We start from the raw sequence: 26,977 nt of genomic DNA, 5'->3' as shown, positions 1-26,977 counted from the left end.
TGTGCAATTTATGAACTGATATGCCTCAATGTAACGTGCACTATTTGTGTACGGTTTCATAATTAATTATTATTAATTTATTAATTAACCATTTGTTGGATATTTATTAGGGTGATCCTTTTAGCTCAGGTTTGGAAAGCGGTTATTATGGGATTAAGCAACAATATTGGAAGGAATCAAGAGCGCAATTTTATTTTTGAGATGCCGGATTGAGCTTCTCCTGTCTGCCTGGACCGTCTAGAAGGCCTCAGGGAGCCCTGCTTTCTGTTCACGCCTTTTTTTCTCTCCCCCCCCCCCACTTTCCTATGCTAACGTGGGCCTGTCCCTTTAAGACAGTGGGCGTGGCCAGAGCGCAACAAGCGTCGTGACGTCCCCGCTCTTCCCTCAAGGAAGGCCCGCCTTCCCGCTTCCCCCCAACCCGGAACTGCGTCCGGGTGTGGGCAACGAGGCCCCCCGCGGCCCGCTGAGGGCGGAAGCGAGCGACGGACGTGGCCAAGGCTGCCGGCGGCGACCGCCTGAAGGACCCCCGACGGCTCGGAAGCGCGGCTCCACTACTAAGGCCTCCTTGGCTCTTAAGGACCGGGCGGCGGAGGTGCGGAGAAAGCGTCCGCGGCCGTCCTGGCAAGGGGACCCCTTAAAACCCGACTGGAGGGGGGGTTAAAAAATCAGGCAGCGCTTGGGACGCCCGCTCGAACCAACTGCCCCCCCCACCCTTCCCCACCGCTGCTTTGGATGACTGCACTTGTGAACTTTCGCCTTTCTTTCCTTAAGGGGCGAAAGAGGCTGCAGGGACCTCAGGCGGCCCTAGAGGTGAGTGGGGAGGGGGGGTCCTTTTGTGGGGAAGGGGCTTGGTGCATAGAAACACCACCCCCCCCAAATAAACCTGCCCAGCCTGGGGAAAAGGAAGGAAGAGCTGGCAGCCTATAGCCTGGCCTACCTTGCAGGGGGGGTGGTTGTGGCAGATCAAAAGGGGAGGGGGGTGAAGCTCATGCTCTCCTACCAGGGTTTTTTTTTAATTGCGGGGGGGGGGAAAACAGGCATGTTAGGGCAGAAGCTGGTTCATTCACAGCCCACCCACCCCCAGGGCCAAAGAAAAGCCCCCAAACTGGAGGAATAGAGTAGAAAAATAGAATAATAATAGAATAATATTATAATAGGATAATATTATGATAGAATAATAGTAGAATATTATTATGATAGAATAATATTATAATAGAGTAATAGTAGAATAGAATAATATTATAATAGAATAATATGATAGAATAATAGTAGAATATTATTATGATAGAATAATATTATAATAGAGTAATAGTAGAATAGAATAATATTATAATAGAATAATATTATGATAGAATAATAGTAGAATATTATTATGATAGAATAATATTATAATAGAGTAATAGTAGAATAGAATAATATTATAATAGAATAATATGATAGAATAATAGTAGAATATTATTATGATAGAATAATATTATAATAGAGTAATAGTAGAATAGAATAATATTATAATAGAATAATATGATAGAATAATAGTAGAATATTATTATGATAGAATAATATTATAATAGAGTAATAGTAGAATAGAATAATATAGAATAGAATAATAGTAGAATAATATGCTGGAATAATAATATAGAATATTATAATAGACTAATATAGAATAGAATAATATTATGATAGAATAATAATAGAATATTGTAACAGACTAATGTAGAATCATTATAATAGACTAATATAGAATAACATAGAATAGAATAATATTATAATAGAATAATATAGAATAGAATAATAGTAGAATAATATGATAGAATAATAATATGGAATATTATAATAGACTAATATAGAATAGACTAATATTATGATAGAATAATAATAGAATATTGTAATAGACTAATGTAGAATCATTATAATAGACTAATATAGAATAACATAGAATAGAATAATATTATAATAGAACAATAAGAGAATGGAACAATAGAATAATAATATAGAATATTATAATAGACTAATAGAGAATAATATTATAATAAACTAATAGAGAATAATATAAAATAGAGGAATATAATAGGATAATAATATAGGATAATATTATAATACACTAATATAGAATAGAAGAATAGTAGAATAATAATATTGTAGTAGAATAATAATATATAGACTAATATAGAATAGAAGAATAGTAGAATAATAATATTGTAGTAGAATAATAATATATAGACTAATATAGAATAGAAGAGTAGTAGAATAATAATATTAGACTAATAATATAGACTAATATAGAATAGTAGAATAATAGCAATAGCAATAGCAGTTAGACTTATATACCGCTTCATAGGGCTTTCAGCCCTCTCTAAGCGGTTTACAGAGTCAGCATATTGCCCCCAACAACAATCCGGGTCCTCATTTTACCCACCTTGGAAGGATGGAAGGCTGAGTCAACCCTGAGCCGGTGAGATTTGAACAGCCGAACTGCAGAACTGCAGTCAGCTGAAGTAGCCTGCAGTGCTGCATTTAACCACTGCGCCACCTCGGCTCTTGTAATAGAATATTATATAGACTAATATAGAATAGAAGAATAATATTATAATAGAATAATAATATAGACTAATATAGAATAGAAGAATAGTAGAATAATAATATTAGACTAATAATATAGACTAATATAGAATAGTAGAATAATAATATTGTAATAGAATATTATATAGACTAATATAGAATTGAAGAATAATATTATAAGAATAATAATATAGACTAATATAGAATAGAAGAATAGTAGAATAATAATATTGTAATAATAATAATATATAGAATAATATAGAACAGAAGAATAGTAGAATAATAATAATAACAATAGAATAATAATATAGAATAGAAGAATAGAATAGAGTTGGAAGGGACCTTGGAGGTCTTCTAGTCCAACCCCCTGCTTTAGGGAGGAAACCCTACAAAACTTCAGACAAATGGTTACCCAACATCTTCTTCAAAACGTCCAGTGTTGGACTGACTTAAGGAAGTGGTGTGTCGCTCAAGCCAAGATTGATGACCAAAATGCACACAATCGGGAATGGATCAGTAGCTGCCCTCTGGAGACCGTCTCTCACCACCACCACCGTCCTCAAAGGATGTTCTCAGCCCTGGGTTCACACCTGTGCTGCTAAACCCTCATGGGGCTCCGCCATCTTTGGACTGGACAAAGAGAAACTGGCCTGGTTTGGTCTAATGTGCGAAGCAGGAAACCAAACAACCGACCGTATGGTGGCAGCTTAAGGTTCAAGTCCATTTGGGCAGGAGGGGGGATCGATTATCTATCTATCTATCTATCTATCTATCTATCTATCTATCTATCTATCTATCTATCTATCTATCTATCTATCTATCATCTATCATCTATCTATCATCTATCTATCTATCATCTATCTATCTATCTATCTATCTATCTAACATCTATCTATCTATCTATCTATCTATCTATCTATCTATCTATCTATCTCTATATCTATCTATCTATCTATATCTATCTATCATCTATCTATCATCTATCTATCTATCTATCTATCTATCTATCTATCTATCTATCTATCTATCTATCTATCTAACATCTATATATCTATCTATCTATCATCTATCTATCTATCATCTATCTATCTATATCTATCTATCTATCTATCTATCATCTATCTATCATCTATCTATCATTGTCTGTCTGTCTGTCTATCTGTCTGTCTGTCTGTCTCTCCCTCTCTCCCTCCCTCTCCCTCTCTCTCATCTATCTATATCTATCTGTCTGTCTGTCTGTCTATCTATCTATCTATCTATCTATCTATCTATCTATCTATCTCTATATCTATATCTATATCTATATCTATATCTATCTATCTATATCTATCTATCTAATCTATCTAATCTATCTATCTGTCCGTCCATCCATCCATCCATCCATCCATCCATCCATCCATCCATCCATCCATCCATCCATCTATATCATTTATTTATTTGTCTGTCTGTCTGTCTGTCTGTCTATCTATCTATCTATCTATCTATCTATCTATCTATCTATCTATCTATCTATCTATCTATCTATCTATCTATCTATCTATCTATCTATCTATCTATCTATCTATCTATCACCCTTGTGGGCGGCCTGGATGTTCCTCAATTTTGGATCCTCTACCAGGGAGTTTTGGGGATTCTGCCCAGGATCTTGGTTGTTCCGAGCAGGGGGTTGGACTAGAAGACCTCAAAGGTCCCTTCCAGCTCTATTCTGGTTGACTTTAACAGGAGGGGGGAGGGACTTCCACCCCTCTTAAAGTGCCCCAGCTTGAGAGACACTGCTCCAATGACCATCCTCTCTTTGTTTGTCCTTCCCCCAACCCAGCTCTTGCTCCCTTACCCTCTTTATCCCGACTCCTCCCCAGCATGGCTCCCTACCCCTTTCTTGCCCTCCTCATCTCCTTCCTCCGTTTTCTCGCCGCCACGGCCTCCGAGACGCACTACCAGCCGGGATCGAAAGTCATGCTCTACGTCAACAAAGTGGGACCTTACCACAACCCCCAGGAGACCTACCATTACTACCAGCTCCCGGTCTGCTCGCCAACCCCCATCCGCCACAAGAGCCTCACCCTGGGGGAAGTCCTTGACGGGGACCGCATGGCCGAATCCATGTACGAGATCCACTTCCGGCAGAACGTGGACAAGAAGATCCTTTGTCAGAAGAAGCTTTCCCCGGAGGAGGTAAAATCCATTCGCTCGGTCCCAGGCAATAGATCCCTGCCCCCAGGAAGTCCTCGACGTACGACCACTGTCGAGCCCGCCTTTCCGTAGCTAAGGAAGGCGGTCGTTCAGCGAGGCCTGCCTTGCTTGGCGACTTTCCTGGCCACTGTTGTTAAGCGAATCGCCGCCGTTGTGAAGTGAGGAACACGGTGTGTGGAGCGAATCTTCCTTTTCCCCGTCGACTTTGGTCACAAAATGGGGGGATCCCAGAACCGTCATAAAGAGGAACCCATTGCCAAGCGTCTGAATTTTGACCGGGGCGGGTGGGTGGGGATGCTGCAATGGTCGTAAATGCGAAAACATTTAGTCATAAGTCACTTTTGTCGACGACTTGGAACGGTCACTGAACGAATGTTGTAAGTCGAGGCCTGGCTGAATTGCTTGCCGACTTAATTCTGTTTGGATTCTTTGGTTAAGGAGAGGAAAGAAGGGAGAAAATTGCTTTTTAAAGTTCATACGAAAGGAGTGGGCAGTGCAGCTGATCCTCGCTTTACAACCGACTCCCTTAGTGACCGCTCGAAGTTACGACGCACCCCCACCCCCCAAAAAAAGTTGCTTATGACCCGGTTCCAGATTTCTGAGCGCTGTAAACAGACAGACAGACAAACACGCATGTACATTTATGACATTTTTCGCCTCCTGGGCTTCGGGCAAAAAATAATACATTAATTTCGTTGAATGATTTGCTTTATTTAACGACCACAAGGGGGGAAAAAACTTGTCAAATCGGGTCAGCTCACGGTGCCTCAAATTGTAACCCAGCGTGGGAAATTCCATGGCATTTCAATATAGTCGGAACTCAAGGATTTCCTATATAAATTTAACAGAATATAAGACACATTAGAGCTAGTTTGGCCTAGTAGTTAAGGCACCACACAACAAACCAGGCGACGCTGAGTTCTAGTTCTAGACATTCAAAACTGGCTGGGTGATTTGGGGCCAATCATCAGGAGACGGTGAGTTCTAGTCCCTCCTCAGGTATGAAAGCTAACTTGGTTACTATTACATTTTATTCTATTCTCATTCTATTCTATTTAATTCTCATTCTTATTCTATTCTGTTCTATTCTCATTCTAATTCTATTTAATTTATTCCATTCTAATTTTATTCTATTCTATATTCTCATTCTAATTCTATGTTTAATTCTATTCTCATTCTATTCTATTTAATTCTCATTCTTATTCTATACTGTTCTATTCTCATTCTAATTCTATTTAATTTATTCCATTCTAATTTTATTCTATTCTATATTCTAACTTGGGCCAGGAGATGGTGAGGAAGGAAAAAGAAGGAAAGAGGGGAAGGACGAAGAAAGGAGAATGAAGAGGGAAGGAAAAAGAAGAAGGAAGGAAAGAAAGAAAAAGAAAGAAAGAAAGAAAGAGGAAGGAAGGAAGGACTGAGGGAGGGAGGGAGAAAGTAAAGGGAGGAAGGAAGGACTGAGAGGAAGGAAGGAAAGGAAAGATTGAGAGGGAGGAAGGACAGAGGAAGGAAGGAAAGGGAGGGAGGAAAGAAGGACTGAGGATGGAGGGAGGAAGGAAGGACTGAGAGGAAGGAAGGAAGGAAGGACTGAGAGGGAGGGAGGAAGTAAAGGGAGGAAGGACGGACTGAGAGGAAGGAAGGAAAGGAAGGACTGAGAGGGAGGGAGGGCGGAAGGAAGGACTGAGAGGAAAGAAGGAAAGGGAGGGAGGGATGACTGAGGATGGAGGGAGGAAGGAAGGACTGAGAGGAAGGAAGGAAGGAAGGACTGAGAGGGAGGGAGGAAGTAAAGGGAGGAAGGACGGACTGAGGGGAAGGAAGGAAAGGAAGGACTGAGAGGGAGGGAGGGCGGAAGGAAGGACTGAGAGGAAAGAAGGAAAGGGAGGGAGGGATGACTGAGGATGGAGGGAGGAAGGAAGGACTGAGAGGAAGGAAGGAAGGAAGGACTGAGAGGGAGGGAGGAAGGAAAGGGAGGAAGGAAGGACTGAGGGGAAGGAAGGAAAGGAAGGACTGAGAGGGAGGGAGGGCGGAAGGACTGAGAGGAAAGAAGGAAAGGGAGGGAGGGATGACTGAGGATGGAGGGAGGAAGGAAGGACTGAGAGGAAGGAAGGAAGGAAGGACTGAGAGGGAGGGAGGAAGGAAAGGGAGGAAGGAAGGACTGAGGGGAAGAAAGGAAAGGAAGGACTGAGAGGGAGGGAGGGCGGAAGGAAGGACTGAGAGGAAAGAAGGAAAGGGAGGGAGGGATGACTGAGGAGGGAGGGAGGAAGGAAGGACTGAGAGGAAGGAAGGAAGGAAGGACTGAGAGGGAGGGAGGAAGTAAAGGGAGGAAGGACGGACTGAGGGGAAGGAAGGAAAGGAAGGACTGAGAGGGAGGGAGGGCGGAAGGAAGGACTGAGAGGAAAGAAGGAAAGGGAGGGAGGGAGGACTGAGGAGGGAGGGAGGAAGGAAGGACTGAGAGGAAGGAAGGAAGGACTGAGAGGGAGGGAGGAAGTAAAGGGAGGAAGGAAGGACTGAGAGGAAGGAAAGAAAGGAAGGACTGAGAGGGAGGGAGGGCGGAAGGAAGGACTGAGGAAAGAAGGAAAGGGAGGGAGGGATGACTGAGGATGGAGGGAGGAAGGAAGGACTGAGGAAGGAAGGGAGGGAGGAAGTAAAGGGAGGAAGGAAGGACTGAGAGGAGGAGGGGACTGAGGAAGGAAGGACTAAGAGGAAGGAAGGAAGGAAGGACTGAGAGGGAGGAAGGAAGTAAAGGGAGGAAGGAAGGACTGAGAGGAAGGAAGGAAAGGAAGGACTGAGAGGGAGGGAGGGCGGAAGGAAGGACTGAGAGGAAAGAAGGAAAGGGGGGAGGGAGGACTGAGGAGGGAGGGAGGAAGGAAAGGGAGGAAGGAAGGATTGAGAGGAAGGGAGGGAGGAAGTAAAGGGAGGGAGGGAGGAAGTAAAGGCAGGAAGGAAGGACTGAGAGGGAGGGAGGGTGGAAGGAAGGACTGAGAGGAAAGAAGGAAAGGGGGGAGGGAGGACTGAGGAGGGAGGGAGGAAGGAAAGGGAGGAAGGAAGGAATGAGGAAGGAAGGGAGGGAGGAAGTAAAGGGAGGGAGGGAGGAAGTAAAGGCAGGAAGGAATGACTGAGAGGGAGGGAGGGCGGAAGGAAGGACTGAGAGGAAAGAAGGAAAGGGAGGGAGGACTGAGGAGGGAGGGAGGAAGGAAAGGGAGGAAGGAAGGGCAGAGGAAGGAAGGGAGGGAGGAAGTAAAGGGAGGGAGGGAGGAAGTAAAGGCAGGAAGGAATGACTGAGAGGAAGGGAGGAAGGAAGGAAGGACTGAGAGGAAGGAAGATTATAATTAGAGGGAGGGACTGAGGGACGTCCTGCCTTAGCACTTGGCCGCCACAGATGCCCCGACATGAGTGACGTTGAGCTGGCCACACCCACCCCGTCCCCCACGAGGTCAAACACAACCCTGATGCGGCCCTCAATGAAATCGAGTTTGACACCCCTCGACTCGATCCATTTTCTGGATTTCTCCCTCACGAATCGCTATACTTTGGAATGAAGAGAGTCGGCGGCTTCGACGTCCGGAGTCCGCTGGGTCTCTCCCATCCTTGTTTTCCGTGGTGGGCTGACTCTTCCTTCCTTCCCGCGGCAGGTCGAGCGCCTCCGCCAAGCCATCGAGGAGCTCTACTACTTCGAGTTCGTGGTGGACGACCTGCCGCTCCGCGGCTTCGTGGGCTACATGGAGGAGAGCAGCTTCCTGCCCCACACCCACAAGATCAAGCTCTGGACCCACCTCGACTTCTACCTGGAGTGGAACGGCGACCGCATCGTCTACGCCAACGTCAGCGTCCGCAACGTGAAGCCCACCAGCTTGGACGACATCCAGGGCGTGCTGCCCGTGGCTTACACCTACAGCGTCCATTGGTCGGAGACCAACGCCGAGCGCCAGGGGGAACGCCGGGGAAGCCACGGCGGGGACGACGGCTTCTTCCCTCACACCTTGGAGATCCACTGGCTCTCCATCATCAACTCCATGGTGCTGGTCTTCCTCCTGGTGGGCTTTGTGGTCGTCATCCTCATGCGCGTCCTAAAGAACGACCTGGCCCGCTACAACCTGGATGAGGAGGCCTCTTCGTCGTCCTCCGGGGACGATTTTGACCAAGGAGACAATGGGTGGAAGATCATCCACACGGACGTCTTCCGGTTTCCACCCTACCGCAGCCTCCTGTGTGCCGTGCTGGGCGTGGGCAGCCAGTTCCTGGCCTTGGGCACCGGTATCATCGTGATGGCCCTGTTAGGCATGTTCAACGTCCACCGGCACGGGGCCATCAACTCGGCCGCCATCCTCCTCTACGCCCTGACTTGTTGCATCTCCGGTTATGTCTCCAGCAGCTTTTACCGCCAGATCGGTGGCGAGCGATGGGTCTGGAATATAGTGCTGACCACCAGCCTTTTCTCCGGTGAGGTTCCACCCATCTCCTCTGGCGCTCGATGGCGGTCCTCCAACAGTTCCTTCTGGATGGAGATCCACAGATTGGCCTTTTTTTCCCTTTAGCCAAAGATAGGGACACTCTAGCCCTTCTTCCGTAGTCTTTATGGCTCGTTTGATTTGGAGGATTTTTTTTCCTAGGGTAGAAGTGAGGAATGATGGCCCCTTTATGACTGGTGGACTTCAACTCCCAGAATTCCTCAGCCAGTATGGCTCAGTTGAAGTCCACCAGTCATAAAAAGGCCCTAGTTCCCCATGTTGGCTCAGGAATTCTGGGAGTTGAAGTCCACCAGTCATAAAAAGGCCCTAGTTCCCCATGTTGGCTCAGGGATTCTGGGAGTTGAAGTCCACCAGTCATAAAAAGGCCCTTGTTCCCCATGTTGGCTCAGGGATTCTGGGAGTTGAAGTCCACCAGTCATAAAAAGGCCCTAGTTCCCCATGTTGGCTCAGGAATTCTGGGAGTTGAAGTCCACCACTCATAAAAAGACCCTAGTTCCCCATGTTGGCTCAGGAATTCTGGGAGTTGACGTCCACCAATCATAAAAAGACCATAGTTCCCCATGTTGGCTCAGGAATTCTGGGAGTTGAAGTCCACCAATCATAAAAAGACCATAGTTCCCCATGTTGGCTCAGGAATTCTGGGAGTTGAAGTCCACCAGTCATAAAAAGGCCCTAGTTCCCCATGTTGGCTCAGGAATTCTGGGAGTTGAAGTCCACCAATCATAAAAAGGCCCTAGTTCCCCATGTTGGCTCAGGGATTCTGGGAGTTGAAGTCCACCAATCATAAAAAGACCATAGTTCCCCATGTTGGCTCAGGAATTCTGGGAGTTGAAGTCCACCAATCATAAAAAGACCATAGTTCCCCATGTTGGCTCAGGAATTCTGGGAGTTGAAGTCCACCAGTCATAAAAAGGCCCTAGTTCCCCATGTTGGCTCAGGGATTCTGGGAGTTGAAGTCCACCAGTCATAAAAAGGCCCTTGTTCCCCATGTTGGCTCAGGGATTCTGGGAGTTGAAGTCCACCAGTCATAAAAAGGCCCTTGTTCCCCATGTTGGCTCAGGAATTCTGGGAGTTGAAGTCCACCACTCATAAAAAGACCATAGTTCCCCATGTTGGCTCAGGAATTCTGGGAGTTGAAGTCCACCATTCATAAAAAGACCATAGTTCCCCATGTTGGCTCAGGAATTCTGGGAGTTGAAGTCCACCAATCATAAAAAGACCATAGTTCCCCATGTTGGCTCAGGGATTCTGGGAGTTGAAGTCCACCAATCATAAAAAGACCATAGTTCCCCATGTTGGCTCAGGGATTCTGGGAGTTGAAGTCCACCAGTCATAAAAAGGCCCTTGTTCCCCATGTTGGCTCAGGGATTCTGGGAGTTGAAGTCCACCAGTCATAAAAAGGCCCTAGTTCCCCATGTTGGCTCAGGGATTCTGGGAGTTGAAGTCCACCAGTCATAAAAAGGCCCTAGTTCCCCATGCTGGCTCAGGAATTCTGGGAGTTGAAGTCCACCAATCATAAAAAGGACCTAGTTCCCCATGCTGGCTCAGGAATTCTGGGAGTTGAAGTCCACCAGTCATAAAAAGGCCCTAGTTCCCCATGTTGGCTCAGGGATTCTGGGAGTTGAAGTCCACCAGTCATAAAAAGGCCCTTGTTCCCCATGTTGGCTCAGGGATTCTGGGAGTTGAAGTCCACCAGTCATAAAAAGGCCCTAGTTCCCCATGCTGGCTCAGGGATTCTGGGAGTTGAAGTCCACCAGTCATAAAAAGGCCCTACTTCCCCATGCTGGCTCAGGAATTCTGGGAGTTGAAGTCCACCAGTCATAAAAAGGCCCTAGTTCCCCATGTTGGCTCAGGGATTCTGGGAGTTGAAGTCCACCAGTCATAAAAAGGCCCTTGTTCCCCATGTTGGCTCAGGGATTCTGGGAGTTGAAGTCCACCAGTCATAAAAAGGCCCTAGTTCCCCATGTTGGCTCAGGGATTCTGGGAGTTGAAGTCCACCAGTCATAAAAAGGCCCTAGTTCCCCATGCTGGCTCAGGAATTCTGGGAGTTGAAGTCCACCAATCATAAAAAGGACCTAGTTCCCCATGCTGGCTCAGGAATTCTGGGAGTTGAAGTCCACCAGTCATAAAAAGACCATAGTTCCCCATGTTGGCTCAGGGATTCTGGGAGTTGAAGTCCACCAGTCATAAAAAGGCCCTTGTTCCCCATGTTGGCTCAGGGATTCTGGGAGTTGAAGTCCACCAGTCATAAAAAGGCCCTAGTTCCCCATGTTGGCTCAGGGATTCTGGGAGTTGAAGTCCACCAGTCATAAAAAGGCCCTAGTTCCCCATGCTGGCTCAGGAATTCTGGGAGTTGAAGTCCACCAATCATAAAAAGGACCTAGTTCCCCATGCTGGCTCAGGAATTCTGGGAGTTGAAGTCCACCAGTCATAAAAAGGCCCTAGTTCCCCATGTTGGCTCAGGGATTCTGGAGTTGAAGTCCACCAGTCATAAAAAGGCCCTTGTTCCCCATGTTGGCTCAGGGATTCTGGGAGTTGAAGTCCACCAGGCATAAAAAGGCCCTAGTTCCCCATGCTGGCTCAGGGATTCTGGGAGTTGAAGTCCACCAGTCATAAAAAGGCCCTAGTTCCCCATGCTGGCTCAGGAATTCTGGGAGTTGAAGTCCACCAATCATAAAAAGGACCTAGTTCCCCATGCTGGCTAAGGAATTCTGGGAGTTGAAGTCCGTAAGACCTGAAAGGGCCATTGTTCTATTCTCTTTCCTATCGGTTCAGTAGTTTATTTGCTACATTTCTTAAGTGAATCGTTGCAGCGTTTCAAGTTAAGAACATGGTTGTTAAGTAAATCTGGTTTCTTCGCTGACTTTGCATGTCAGAAGGTCCCAAAAGGGATGGTACGACCCGGGACACTGCAACCGTCAAAAATGTGAGTCAGTTGCCAAAGGGCATAAGTGTGAACAATTGGTCAGAAATCCTTTTTTTTCAGTGCCGTTGTAACTTCGAACAGTCACTATGTAGGCTGCATGCTTGTCCCTGAGGGTTACGTTGGAAGAGAAGAATAGAATAGAATAGAATAGAATAGAATAGAATAGAGGAGAACATAGACTAGGGAATAGAATAGAATGAATAATAAAACATAGAATTGGAACAGAACAGAATGAAATAGAATGGAATGAAATGGAAAATGGGAATAGAGTAGAGGAGAAAAAAGAAGAGAAGAGAAAATAGAAGAGAAGAGAAAATAAAAGAGAAGAGAAAATAGAATGGAAAAGAACAGAATGAATAATAAAATATAGAATTGGAATGGAATAGATTAGAATGAATAATAAAATGTTGGAATAGAATAGAGTAGAATAGAATGAATAATAAAATATAGAATTAGAATAGAATGAATAATAAAATATTAGAATAGAATAGATAGAATGAATAGTAAAATATAGAAATAGAATAGAATGAATAATAAAATATTGGAATAGAATAGAGTAGAATAGAGTAGAATGAATAATAAAATATAGAATTAGAATATAACGAATAATAAAATATTGGAACAGAATAGAGTAGAATAGAATAGAGTAGAATGAATAATAAAATATTAGAATAGAATGAATAATAAAATGTAGACTAGAATATAGAATGAATAATAAAATAGAATAGAATGAATAATAAAATATTGGAATAGAATAGAGTAGAATAGAATGAATAATATAGAATAGAATAGGAAAATGGAAAATGGGAAGGAATAGAGAAAATAGAAGAGATGAGAAAATAGAATAGAATAGAACAGAGCAGAATGAATAATAAAATATAGAATTAGAATAGAGTGAATAATAAAATATAGATTAGAATAGAATAGAAAAATGGAAAATGGGAATAGAGAAGAGAAAATAGAAGAGAAGAGAAAATAAAAGAGAAGAGAAAATAGAATAGAACAGAATGAATAATAAAATAAAGAATTGGAATAGAATAGAATATGGAAAATGGGAATAGAATAGAGAAAAGAAGAGAAAATAGAATAGAACAGAATGAATAATAAAATATAGAATTAGAATAGAATAGAATGAATAATAAAATATTGGAACAGAATAGAATAGAGTAGAATAGAATAGAGTAGAATGAATAATAAAATATTAGAATAGAATGAATAATAAAATATAGAATTAAAATAGAATAGAATGAATAATAAAATGTAGACTAGAATATAGAATGAATAATAAAATATAAAAATAGAATAGAATGAATAATAAGATATTGGAATAGAATATAGAATAGAATGAATAATATAGAATAGAATAGAAAAATGGAAAATGGGAAGGAATAGAGAAGAGAAAATAGAAGAGATGAGAAAATAGAATAGAACAGAGTAGAATGAATAATAATATAGAATTAGAATAGAGTGAATAATAAAATATAGATTAGAATAGAATAGAATAGAAAAATGGAAAATGGGACTAGAATAGAGAAGAGAAAATAGAAGAGAAGGGAAAATAAAAGAGAAGAGAAAATAGAATAGAACAGAAAGAATAATAAAATATAGAATTGGAATAGAATAGAATGAATAATAAAATAAAGAATTGGAATAGAATAGAATATGGAAAATGGGAAGAGAATAGAGAAGAGAAAATAGAATAGAACAGAATGAATAATAAAATATAGAATTGGAATAGAATAGAATATGGAAAATGGGAATAAAATAGAGAAGAGAGAAGAGAAGGGAATAGAGCTGTAATGGTGAACTGTGGCACCCGTGCCAGAGGTAGCACACAGAGCCCTCTCTATGGCCGTGCGCGCCATTGCCAGCTTCTCTTCTGGTTTCCAGTATGCACCTGCACATCGGCCAGCTGATCCTTGCGCATGCCAGAGCCCCGGAAACCGGCTGATCCTTGTTGCACATGCATACACTAGAAGAGAATAGAGAATTGAAGAGAAAATAAGAATACAATAGAGGAGGAGAATAGAAATAGAATATAGGAACAGAACAGAGAACGGAATAGAATTAAAAGAAAAGAAAATAACCGCAGTGTTTTTTCTTCTCTCTCTCTCTCTCTCTCCTTTTCCCTCCCTGCTCAGCTCCTTTCTTCCTGACCTGGAGCGTGGTGAACTCGGTGCATTGGGCCAACGGCTCCACCCAGGCCCTGCCAGTCACCACCATCTTCCTGCTGCTGACCGTTTGGCTCCTGGTGGGCTTCCCGCTGACGGTTATCGGCGGCATCTTCGGCAAGAACCGGGCCACGCCCTTCGACGCCCCCTGCCGGACCAAGAACATTGCCCGGGAAATCCCTCCCCAGCCCTGGTACAAGTCCACCGTGGTGCATATGACCATCGGGGGGTTTCTCCCCTTCAGGTGAGGCAGCAGCCGAGGGGAGAACAGGGAACTGGCGGTCCTCGGCTCAACGACCCCATTGGGAACAGAGCCTCTTGTCGCTAAACGGAAGGGGATTGTTAAGGGAGCTCTGCTGGGTTTTTTTTAACGGCTTTTCAGGCCACGGTCGTTAAGCGAATCACAGCCGTGAGTCGCAAATGGGGATCATGTGATCCCTGGACACTGCAGCCGTCGTAAGAGTCCTGCGGGATTGGGCGGCCTATAAATTTAATAAATAATAATTTAATAAATAAAAATGTGCCCACCGCTTGCCGAGGGCCAAAGATTGGTCACTGCAAATCGTTTCTTTCAATGCCATTGTAACTTTGGTCGCTAAATGTAAGCTGTAAGTTGAGGACTACCTATATTGCTTTGCTCCTATGATTTAACTTCCCTCCGTCCCTCCCTGGGTCCCGAGGATGGAGCAAAGCGGGGTTCGATTCGTCGTCCCCCCCCAATCTGTTGCTATTTCTTGTTAATATGTGCGTAGAGAAGTCACCCCTTCCTCATTTTAGAGCTGTGTTTCTCAGCCTTGGAGAGATTGAAGAGGTGTGTGGATTGCAACTCCCAGAATTCCCTGGCCAGACGTACATTCAAAAGAGGGAAGGATAAAGAAAGACAGACGGGGAGGGAAGGAATAAAATGAAGGAAGAAGAGAGATAGAAGGAAAGGAAAGAGGGAGGGAAGGGAAGGCAGGACTAGAAGGGGGGAAAAAGGAAGGAAGGAGAGAAGAAGGAAGGATAAAGAAAGAAGGGGAAGGACAGGAGAAGGAAGAGGAGAGAGTGAGAAGGAAAGCAAAGAGGGAGGGAGAAAGGATAGAGAAAGGGGAAGGAAGGAAGAAAAGAAGGAAGAGGGGAGAAAGGAAGGAGAGGAAGGAAGGAAATATAGAGAAGGAAGGGGAAGGAAGGAATAAAATGAAGGAAGAAGAGAGATAGAAGGAAAGGAAAGAGGGAGGGAAGGGAAGGCAGGACTAGAAGGGGGGAAAGGAAAGGAAGGAGAGAGGAAGGAAGGATAAAGAAAGAAGGGGAAGGACGGGAGAAGGAAGAGGAGAGAGGGAGAAGGAAAGCAAAGAGGGAGGGAGAAAGGATAGAGAAAGGGAAAGGAATGAAGAAAAGGAAGAGAGGAGAAAGGAAGGAGAGGAAATAGAGAAAGAAGGGGAAGGAAGGAATAAAATGAAGAAGAAGAGAGATAGGAAAGAGGGAGGGAAGAAGGAAAGACTAGAAGGGGAAAAAGGAAAGGAGAGGAAGGAAGGATAAAGAAAGGGGAAGGACGAGAGAAGGAAGAAGAGAGAGGAAGAAGGAAAGCAAAGGAAAGGGGGAGGGAGGGAGGAAAATGGAAGAAGAGAAAGAAAAGGAAAGAGGGAGGGAAGAAAAGAGGAAGGAAAGACTAGAAGGGGAGAAAGGAAAGGAAGGAGAGAGGAAGGAAGGATAAAGAAAGGGGAAGAAAGGAAGAAGAGAGGGGGAGAAGGAAAGCAAAGAGGGAGGGAGAAAGGATAGAGAAAGGGGAAGGAAGAAAGAAAAGAAGGAAGAGGAGAGAAAGGAAGGAGAGGAAGGAAGGAAAGATAGAGAAAGAAGGGGAAGGAAGGAATAAAATGTAGGAAGAAGAGAGATAGAAGGAAAGGAAAGAGGGAGGGAAGGGAAGGAAGGACTAGAAGGGTGGAAAAGGAAAGGAAGGAGAGAGGAAGGAAGGATAAAGAAAGAAGGAGAAGGACAGGAGAAGGAAAGAAGAGGGAGAAGGAAAGCAAAGGAAAGGGGGCGGGAGGGAGGAAAAATGGAAGAAGAGAGAAGAAAAGGAAAGAGGGAGGGAAGAAAAGAGGAAGGAAGGACTAGAAGGGGAGAAAGGAAAGGAAGGAGAGAGGAAGGAAGGATAAAAGAAGGGGAAGAAAGGAAGAGAGGGGGAGAAGGAAAGCAAAGAGGGAGGGAGAAAGGCTAGAGAAAGGGGAAGGAAGGAAGAAAAGAAGGAAGAGGGGAGAAAGGAAGGAGAGGAAGGAAGGAAATATAGAGAAAGAAGGGGAAGGGAGGAAGGAAACGGGAGGGAGAAGGAAAGGAAAAGAAAGCAAAGAGGGAGCGAGGGAGGAAAAAGGAAGGGAGAGAAAGGAAAGGCAGACGAGAGGACGAACGGATAGAGAAAGGAAGGGAAAATGGAGTAGGAAAGGAAAAGAGAGGGAGGGAGGGAAGGAGAGGAAGGACAGAAAGAAGAAAAGAAGACCGTCACAACCGGATTATGAAGCTGGGGATTCCATGGCGGATCCTGAACCTTGGCTGAGGAATTCTGGGAGTTGAAGTTCCCACCCCTTTCCTGTTGTCCAATTTAACCGACGCCATTTTGGGCCTGCGGAAGGATGCCTTCCTCGGCGCTAAGCCGATCTTTCACTGCCTCCCGTCTTTTCCTCCCGCAGCGCCATTTCGGTGGAGCTCTACTACATCTTCGCCACCGTCTGGGGCCGCGAGCTGTACACCCTTTACGGCATCCTCTTCTTCGTCTTCGCCATCCTGCTGAGCGTCGGGGCCTGCATCTCCATCGCCCTCACCTACTTCCAGCTCTCGGGCGAGGACTACCGCTGGTGGTGGCGCTCCATCCTGAGCGCCGGCTCCACGGGCCTCTTCATCTTCCTCTACTCCGTCTTCTACTACACCCGGCGCTCCAACATGTCCGGCATGGTGCAGACGGTGGAGTTTTTTGGCTACTCCCTGCTGACGGGTTTCGTCTTTTTCCTCATGCTGGGCACCATCTCCTTCTTCGCTTCCCTCAAGTTCATCCGTTACATCTACGTCAACCTGAAGATGGACTGAGCGGCCGTTTCCGTGGCTCCGCCCCACGCTTTCCCCGCTGGCATCTCCACCGAGCGCCGGGGACGGGGGGGGGGAAACGTCCCCACATCGGCTGTTTACGATTGGTTCCTTTCTCGGCTGACGTTTCGGGAGGGCGTCCCCGCTTACCGTCGTGGCCCTCGCGCAGTGGCCACCCCAAAAAAACGGGACAGGAGCAGCCTTACGTTCTCCCCTGCTGGTCAGGAAAAGCCACCAATCGGCGATCCTCCTCCGACAAGTTTACCCAGTCGAATACCTTTTCCCCTTTTTAAAGTTGAAAACTGCCTTCCTGCCTCAAATGGGATTGTTGATTTTTTTATTTCCCCTTCCTGGCAACGGATAGAAACTGGAAATCTTTTGAGATATTCCATTTTTCCCAGCAGTTCAATGGATTAGAAGCTACTACTGGCTCACACATGTATCCCTAAATACTTTTATTATTATTTCCCCCCCTGCTGACTGTCTCATCAGTTCGATGAATAGAAGCGAGATCGAGTTCAACACAACTATTCCTAGATAATTTAATTATTTTTCTCCTGTTGATTATCCAATAGAAGCTACAGCCAGTTCACACACATATCCCTAGATATTATTATTATTATTATTATTTTTATTATTCCCCTGCTGACTGTCTCATCAGTTCGATGAATAGAAGCGAGATCGAGTTCAACACACCTCCTCCTAGATAAGGTGGCGCAGTGGTTAAATGCAGCACTGCAGGCTACTGCTAGATCAGCAGGTCAGCGGTTCAAATCTCACCGGCTCAGGGTTGACTCAGCCTTCCATCCTTCCGAGGTGGGTAAAATGAGGACCCAGATTGTTGGGGGCAATATGCTGACTCTGTAAACCGCTTAGAGAGGCCTGAAAGGCCTATGAAGCGGTATATAAGTCTACTGCTATTGCTAAAAATTACTTTTCTCCTGTTGATTATCCAATAGAAGCTACCTTTCATTCAATATACACGTTTCTAAATATTTTATTATTATTTTTCCCCCGTTGACTGTCATCTGTCCAACAGATAGAAGTTACAACTGGTTCACACACTTATTTCTACATTTTTTTTCACCCCACCCACCGGTTATCTAATCAGTTCAATTGATAAAAACTTATTTCTACATTTTTTTTCACCCCACCCACCGGTTATCTAATCAGTTCAATTGATAAAAACTGCACCCATTCCTAAATATTTTATAATCCCCCCCCCCACCGCTGAGTATCTGATGATTTGGTCCGATACACATATCTAAATATTTTATTATTATTCTCCCTGCTGACTCTTAATCTTATCGGTTCAACGGAGAGAAACTGCCACAGGTTCGACAGGCATTTCTAGAGAGTTTATCCTTATTTTTCCCCTGTTGATTATATAATCAGTTCAACAGGTTAAAAAAAAAACCTACATTCAGTTCAACACATCTCCCTTTCTTCTAATGCATTCCCTCTCTCCCTTCCAGGTCATTCAGATAACGTGACAATATTTTAATCTTGTTTCCTCCCTATTTTTTCAGATTTGTTCGGTTTCAGCAGGAGATTTCCAGCCAAGTATAAATGGACCGGACATTTTAAACCCAAAAAAGAGAGAAAAAGATCAACAGGCTGATCTCACACGGGTCAAACTAGATCCTAATAGCCAAGCAACGGGTTCGAAGTGCGGGATTCGGGAGAATTTGGTGGCGCAGTGGTTAAATGCAGCACTGCAGGCTACTGCTAGATCAGCAGGTCAGCGGTTCAAATCTCACCGGCTCAGGGTTGACTCAGCCTTCCATCCTTCCGAGGTGGGTAAAATGAGGACCCAGATTGTTGGGGGCAATATGCTGACTCTCTGTAAACCGCTTAGAGAGGCCTGAAAGGCCTATGAAGCGGTATATAAGTCTACTGCTATTGCTATATATTGCTAACCCTTAAGGGGTTAGCTTTCCCAAGCTGGCTTCATCCGGAATATTTCGAGTTTCATACCGTTAAGGGCGGATGGGAATTGAAGTCGGAGAGCGATTTCCTTCAGCTAAATACTGTTTTGACAAACAGATGTAAAAACTCTTGCTTTCTCACGGGAGTTTTGACGATTCCAGGAAATGTGGATGCTGCATCCCCCCCAAAAAATTGATTTTCTGATGATTTTCTACCAGGCTCCTCGGTGACTCTTAAATAAATAAAGTAATAAATCAATAAAGCCGTTTATTCCATGCAACTTTTAAAGGTTCACCGATGAGATTGGGGGAAATCAGATAGTTAATCTTCAAGGATTTGGGGGGGGGGCAACGTTTTTGAAATTTGTAAATAGTAAAGACGGGTGGGAATTCAACTCCCAGAATTCCCCAGCCACCTGGCTGGGGAATTCTGGGAGTTGAAGTCCCACCCATCTTTACCATTCACAAATTTGAAAAAAACGAACAGTGGATTTCTGTTGTTGAATCTAATTTGTCCTCCAAGCAATTTTTTCACACTGTCCCGCCAAGCTGTTTTCCTTCCTCTTCCTCCCCTCCTTCGTACCAGATTGAGAGCAATCCCATTTTCCCCCCACCGGGAAGAGAAGAAAATATATATTATATTAAAAGGGGCTGGGGGGGAGAAGTATATATAAGGAATTATGTATATTAGCAAGGATTGAAGTTGGATTATTTTTTAAGTTGACGTCTCGGTTTTTGCGTTTCTTTTTACAGATCTCAAAAGTTAATTTTTTATTAATAAAAAGGAAATGGAAAAATCCCAGGTCTCGGTGCTGATTTTGGGCATATTTGTGTCTTCAGCCCTTCCAACAATAGTTGTTAAATCTGTTATTTAGTGCTTCTTAAAAATGCTGGGAGTTAGAAATCTATCCGACGTCTTAAAATCACCAACGCCGCTTAGACAGTTAGTCCCCGAACTTACGACATTTCTGCAGCTAAGCAAGACGGCGATTCAGTGAGCCTCGCCCATTGGACGACTTTTCTCGCCGCCGTCACTAAGAGAATCACGGCGGCTGTTAAGCTGGTAAGGCGGTTGGTTGAGTGAATCTGGCTTGGCAGAAGGTCGCCAGAGGGAATCCTGCGACCGTCGGAAATATGAATCGGTTGCCCAAGGGTCTGAATTTTGATCCCATGGCCATGCGTCGTAAGTGCGAAAAACAGCCACTTTTTCCCCCAACGCCGTTGTAACATGGATCGGTCCCTAAACAGGTGGCTGGTTGTAAGTGGAGGAAGTGAAGTAAGCAGTACCACAAGCTTCCATCTTGGGCCCAGGACTCTTCAATATCTTCATAAATGACTTAAGATGAGGGAATAAAATAAAATAATAAAAATAATAAAATAATAAAAATAAAAATAATAAAATACAAATAAAAGGAGAACTCATCAAATTTGTAGATGATACTAAGCTGGCAGGAATAGCCAACACCCCAGAAGATAGGCTGAAGATCCAGAGGATTACAGATTAACAGAGTTGGAAGGGACCTCAGAGGTCATCTAGTCCAACCCCCCTCCATGCCCAAGCAGGAGACCCTACACCATTTCTGATAAATGGCAGCCCAGTCTCTTCTTGAAAGCCTCCAGGGGTAAAGCTTCCACAACTTCTGAATAACAGAGCTGGAAGGGACCTTGGAGGTCATCTAGTCCAACCCCCTGCCCAGGCAGGAGATCCTGCACCGTTTCTGACAAATCGCAGTCCAGTCTCTTCTTGAAAGCCTCCAGGGATGAAGCTCCCACAACTTCTGAATAACAGAATAATAACAAGAGTTGGAAGGGAACTTGGAGGTCATCTAGTCCAACCCCCTGCCCAGGCAGGAATAGCTAACAGCCCAGAAGATATAGGCTCAAGATCCAGAGGATTACAGATTAACAGAGTTGGAAGGGACCTCAGAGGTCATCTAGTCCAACCCCCTGCCCAAGCAGGAGACCCTACCACCGTTTCTGACAAATGGGAGTCCAGTCTCCTCTTGAAAGCCTCCAGGGATGAAGCTCCCACAACTTCTGAATAATAACAGAGCTGGAAGGGACCTTGGAGGTCATCTAGTCCAACCCCCTGCCCAGGCAGGAGATCCTGCACCGTTTCTGACAAATCGCAGTCCAGTCTCTTCTTGAAAGCCTCCAGGGATGAAGCTCCCAGAACTTCTGAATAACAGAATAATAACAGAGCTGGAAGGGACCTCAGAGGTCATCTAGTCCAACCCCCCTGCCCAGGCAGGAGATCCTGCACCATTTCTGACAAATGGCAGTCCAGTCTCTTCTTGAAAGCCTCCAGGGATGAAGCTCCCACAACTTCTGAATAACAGAATAATAACAGAGCTGGAAGGGACCTTGAATAAGGCCTCAGGAGGAAAATGAGAATTATCCGGGCTTCTGGTGCTGATCCGTCCACCCAGCCTAAGAGGAAAGGCGAAGCTGGGCGCTTTTATCTTCCCCAACAGAGAAGCAGATGCCTCTGAACATGTGCAGAGTGCTTTTGCTGCCTGGCCTCCCTCCCCATGGGTTGGATGTTGGCAGGGATTCCTCATTGGGCCTCCAACCCCATAAAAGAGGAAAGACACAGGTGTATTCCCCTATCTAAGGGAGAAGCAGATGCCTCTGAACATGTGCAGAGTGCTTTTTCCTGGCCGGCCTCCCAAGGAGCTTAGCCAGGTGAATTGAGCAATTGGGCTCGTCCTCCAACCCCATAAAAGAAGACAGATAGCCCTACCTAAGGATGTATCTGTATCTAAGGGAGAAACAGATGCCTCTGACCATGTGCAGAGCGCTTTCCTTGATTCCCCCCCTCCCTCCCTTCCCAGGGAGCTTGCTTGGGTGGTGACTGAGCTCCTCCTCCAGCCCCATAAAAGAGGAAAAGCACAGATGCATATATATACCCTTATCTAAGGGAGGGGGGAAAAAGCAGGTGCCTCTGAACATGTGCAGAGCGCCTTCCCGCTGCGTGAATGGAAATGGTTGCAGTAAGTCCTCCGCTCCTGAATCGGCGCTAGAGGCGCGCGCGCGCGCGCACCCCCCCACGCGCTGGCTCGCTCGCTTCCGGCGTCCCTTCTGCCCGTCTCCCGGAAGCCGTGCCTCGTCTGCTCCACGTGTGCTGGCCAGGCTGGGCAAAGCAGCCGCAGGCTGAGCTCCGTCCGGGCGGTTCCCGGGACTGTGTGGGGGGCGTCCCCGCCCTCGGCTTCTTTCCATGCCCGCCGCCCGGGCCTCCCCTCGCTGCCCCTGGCCCGTCCCTTCCCTCGCAGCCCCATGGCAGCCCAGCAGCTGGAGCAGATCCTGGCGCTGTTGCTACAGCCAGACAATGCCGTCATCCAACAGGTAGAGCTGCAGGCGGGCGGAGGAAGAGGGTCGCGGAGGGGTTGGGAAGCATGGGGCTTGCCCATTGCAATGGGAAGAGGGGAGAGCAGGGCTTTGGGGGCTGGGATGGGGTGGGGTGGGTGTGGGAGTGGAACCAGGAGCGGTCCTCGACTTGCGACGGGTTCACTTAGTGACCAAAAGGGACCAGGTCAAGCGGGGGGGAAAGGGACTTGGGACCCCTTTGGCGCACTTCAATGACCTGTGACAGCTTGTTATCTATACAATTTATATTGTTTTAGTGAGTTAGTTAGTTAGGTCCTCGACTTGCGACGGGTTCACTTAGTGACCAAAGGGGAAAAAAGGGACTTGGGACCCCTTTGGCGCACTTCAGTGACCTGTGGCAGCTTGTTATCTTTACAATTTATATTGTTTTAGTTAGTTAGGTCCTCGACTTGCGACAGGTTCACTTAGTGACCAAAAGGGACCAGGTCAAGGGGGGAAACAAAGGGACTTGGGACCCCCTTTGGCGCACTTCAGTGACCTGTGGCAGCTTGTTATCTTTACAATTTATATTGTTTTAGTTAGTTAGTGAGGTCCTCGACGTGCGACGGGTTCACTTAGTGACCAAAAGGGACCAGGTCAAGGGGGAAAAAAAAGGGACTTGGGACCCCTTTGGCGCACTTCAATGACCCGTGACAGCTTGTTATCTTTACAATTTATATTGTTTTAGTTAGTTAGTTAGGTCCTCGACGTGCGACGGGTTCACTTAGTGACCAAAAGGGACCAGGTCAAGGGGGGGGAAAAAGGGACTTGGGACCCCTTTGGCGCACTTCAATGACCCGTGACAGCTTGTTATCTTTACAATTTATATTGTTTTAGTTAGGTCCTCGATTTGCGACGGGTTCACTTAGTGACCAAAAGGGAACAGGTCAAGGGGGGGAAAAGGGACTTGGGACCCCTTTGGTGCACTTCAATGACCTGTGGCAGCTTGTTATCTTTACAATTTATATTGTTTTATTTATTTATTTATTTATTTATTTATTTATTTATTTATTTATTTATTTAGTTGTTAGTTAGTTAGTTAGTTAGTTAGTTAGTTAGTTAGTTAGTTAGTTTCCTGCAGGCAGGCGGTGGGGGGGAGGAAGAGGAAGGGGAGGAAGAAAGACTATAGGGAGAATGGGGTGGGATGCGGGTGGGGGTTTGCTCATTGCAATGGGAAGGGGGAGCCTGGCTTTGGGGGCTGGTGTGTGTGTGTGTGTGTGTGTGTGGAGTGGAACCAGAAGCGGTCTTGGACTTCTGACGGTTCAGTTAGTGACCCAAAGGGGCCAGGTCAAGGGGAAAAAAGGGACCCCCTTTGGCACGCTTAAAACGACCCGTGGCTGCTTGTTTACCTTTAAGATTTATATTGTTTTTATTTATGTATTTATTTAGTTTCCTAGTAGGATTTTGATTGCTGGTTTAGTATCCTATGAGTATCTCTAAGGGTTGTATCTTAGGATTTTTGAGGAATGTATTTTTATGTACACTTGAGACCTAAATTCCTTGTGTGTCCCAATCACAATTGGCCAATAAAGAATTCTATTCCATTCTATTTCTATTTTTATTTCTATTTCTATTTCTATTTTTTTATTTCTATTCCTATTTATTCCTATTTTTATTTCTATTTTTATTTTTATTGCTATTTCTATTTTTATTTCTATTTTTATTTTTATTTCTATTTCTATTTTTTTATTTCTATTTCTATTTTTATTTCTGATTTTATTTTTATTTCTATTTCTATTTTTTATTTCTATTCCTATTTATTCCTATTTTTATTTCTATTTTTATTTTTATTGCTATTTCTATTTTTATTTCTATTTTTATTTTTATTTCTATTTCTATTTCTATTTTTTTATTTCTATTTCTATTTTTATTTCTGATTTTATTTTTATTTCTATTTCTATTTTTTATTTCTATTTTTATTTCTGTTTTTATTTCTATTTTTATTTTTATTGCTATTTCTATTTTTATTGCTATTTTTATTTTTATTTCTATTTCTATTTTTTATTTCCGTTTTTATTTCTGTTTTTATTTCTGATTTTATTTCTATTTCTATTTTTATTTCTATTTTTATGTCTATTTATTTTTATTTCTATTTTATTTTTACTGTACAAAATAAATTAGTGATTATTGTTAACTTTAATCGATTTTTTTAAAAAAATGTTATTGTTAATCTTAATTGGGTTTGGGTTTTTTGGGGGATATTCTATCTAATTTTTTTTTAAGTTTTGTAATATGTTTTTTTTTAATGTTTACGCCACCCTGAGTCCTTGGGAGAAGGGCGGCATATAAATCCAATAAATCTAAACCTGTTTCTGTTTCTATTTTTACTTCTATTTCTATTTTTATTTCTGTTTTTATTTTTATTTCTAACTCCTATTCTATTTTCTATCCTATCCTATCCTCTATTAATTCTGTTCTATTCTATTCCATTCTCTTCCAATCCAGTCCAATCCAATCCATTATTTCCTCTCCTAATTCCTATTCCTATTCTATTCAAAATTCAGGCGCTGGTCCATGGACTTGTATTTATGAGCACAGGATTTATTTATGTGACATCCTGAGATGTTCCATGAATGAGTTTTGCCCCATTTTACGACTTGCCATGTTGGTTACGTGAATCTATATTCTATTCTCTTCCGTCCCATGCCCTCCCCTCTCTATGAATTCTATTCTCTATCCTGTTTTATATTCTCTTTTCTATCCTATCCTGTCCCCTGTTCCATTCCAAATTCAGACGCTTGTCCACCGCCTCGTAGTTACGAGCCCAGGATTTACGTTGCAAAGTGAGTCGGTCCTTGAGTGAGTTTCGCCCCAGTTTACGATTTTTCGCGCTACCTTGGTTACGTCAGTCCCCTGTCGTAAGTGCGAGTCCTTTGCCAAGCCTCTGAATTTTGATTACGTGATCGTGGGGATGCTGTGAGTGAAAAAAGGTCATTTTTTTCAATACCCTCGAATGGTCGCTAAACGAAGCGTTGTAAGTCGAGGACTACCTGTATTGGGAGCCAGTTTAACCCTTTGCTGCCTGTTCTTTTATTCTTCCAGGCGACGGCCCAGCTGAAGGAAGTCCTGAAGGAGCCAGCGGCCCTTTCCCATCTCTGCTACGTCATGACACATTCGCAAGATCCTCAGGTAAGTCCTCACAAGCTCGGCCAGGTGAGATGGGTCTCAATATACCGTATTTTTCAGAGTATAAGACGCACCTTTCCCCCTCAAAAAAGAGGCTGAAAATCTTGAGTGCGTCTTATACACCGGATACAGCATTTTTGGCCTCCCGAAACCTTCCTCGCCCCCTTTTGCAAAAATGGCCATGCGTAGCCTTTAGGAGGCTTTCAGAGCGCTCCTGGGGGCTGGGGAGGGGCAGAAATGAGCGAAAAAACGGGCCGTTTTTTGCTCAATTTCGCCCCCTCCCCCTCCGCAGGAGCACTCTGCAAGCCCCCCCCCCAAGGCTATTTATGCCTTTTTTTTTTTTTAGGTTTGCAGAGTGCAAGACCTCCCCCCCCCCTTTTGGGAAGCTCTTTAACTGATTGATGAGAATTAGGTTGATCAAGTGCTGTGCCAGCAGAAACAAAGTCTTAGGTGCTGCAGATTGTCAGCGATTTCCTTCTCCAGCCCATGGATAAATACACCTGGAAACACCTACATACCTACCTACTCTCTCTCTCTCTCTCTCCCTATCTACTGTATTCTTTCTCTCTCTCTCCCTCCCTCCCTCCTACTGTATTTCTCTCTCCCTCTCTCCCTTTCCCTCTCCCTCCCTCCCTCTCCCTTTCTCCTTTTATCTACCTACGTACCTACCTACTCTCTCTCCCCACCTACCTACTGTATTTCTCTCCCTCCCTCCCTCCCTCCCTCCCTCTATCTACCTACCTACTCTCTCTCTCTTCCCTATCTACTGTATTTCTCTCTCTCCCCCTCTATCTACTGCGTACCTACCTACCTACTCTCTCCCCCCTCTCTCTCCCTACCTATCTACTATATCTCTCTATCCCTCTATCTATCTACCTACCTACTCTCTCTCTCGCTATGTCTACTGTATTTCTCTCTCCCCCCCTCTTATCTACATACATACCTACCTACCTACTCTCTCTTTCTCCCTACCTATCTACTGTATTTCTGTTTCTCTCTATCTCTCCCTATTTCTCTCTCTCTATCCCTCTACCTACCTATCTACCTACACACTCTCTCCCTCCCTCCCTACTGTATTTCTCTCTCTCTCTCTCTCTCTCTCTCTCTCTCTCTCTCTCTCTCTCTCTCTCTCTCTCTCTATCCCTTTATCTATCTACCTAACTACTCTCTCTCTCCCTACCTACCTAC

General features: G+C 44.5%; 2 protein-coding genes across 2 annotated transcripts; both read left to right on the top strand.

Annotated features, from left to right (window-relative positions):
* The first annotated feature begins 712 nt into the window (after positions 1 to 712).
* On the top strand, positions 713 to 17,391 carry TM9SF1 (transmembrane 9 superfamily member 1). The gene is made up of 5 exons (XM_014073954.2): positions 713 to 810; positions 4,379 to 4,734; positions 8,385 to 9,192; positions 14,289 to 14,562; positions 16,979 to 17,391. Exons 2-5 carry the CDS (start codon positions 4,420 to 4,422, stop codon positions 17,370 to 17,372), a joined length of 1,791 nt encoding a protein of 596 aa, XP_013929429.2. The 5' UTR covers positions 713 to 810; positions 4,379 to 4,419; the 3' UTR covers positions 17,373 to 17,391.
* A 5,020-nt stretch (positions 17,392 to 22,411) lies between these two features.
* On the top strand, positions 22,412 to 25,792 carry LOC148046886 (importin-4-like; the record flags this gene model as incomplete). Its single annotated transcript, XM_087714252.1, is given in 2 exon segments — positions 22,412 to 22,642; positions 25,706 to 25,792. Coding segments are annotated over 2 exon segments (156 nt in total), but the record flags the coding sequence as incomplete, so codon positions are not given.
* Positions 25,793 to 26,977: the final 1,185 nt, after the last annotated feature.

This window comes from Thamnophis sirtalis, unplaced genomic scaffold (assembly GCF_051295495.1).
Source record: "Thamnophis sirtalis isolate CommonGarterSnake01/CBP01778 unplaced genomic scaffold, rThaSir2_p1.2 scaffold_4, whole genome shotgun sequence".
In the NCBI taxonomy this organism is placed as follows: Eukaryota; Metazoa; Chordata; class Lepidosauria; order Squamata; family Natricidae; genus Thamnophis; species Thamnophis sirtalis.
This window is presented reverse-complemented; position numbering and strand designations above follow the sequence as displayed.

What these genes read in the sequence shown, in the direction of transcription:
- TM9SF1 (XM_014073954.2), top strand. Translation starts at nt 4,420, where the DNA reads ATGGCTCCCTACCCCTTTCTTGCCCTCCTCATCTCCTTCCTCCGTTTT. An exon ending in GACCACCAGCCTTTTCTCCG is followed by an intron (nt 9,193 to 14,288) that starts GTGAGGTTCCAC and finishes CTCCCTGCTCAG; the next exon opens with CTCCTTTCTTCCTGACCTGG. An exon ending in GGGGGGTTTCTCCCCTTCAG is followed by an intron (nt 14,563 to 16,978) that starts GTGAGGCAGCAG and finishes TTCCTCCCGCAG; the next exon opens with CGCCATTTCGGTGGAGCTCT.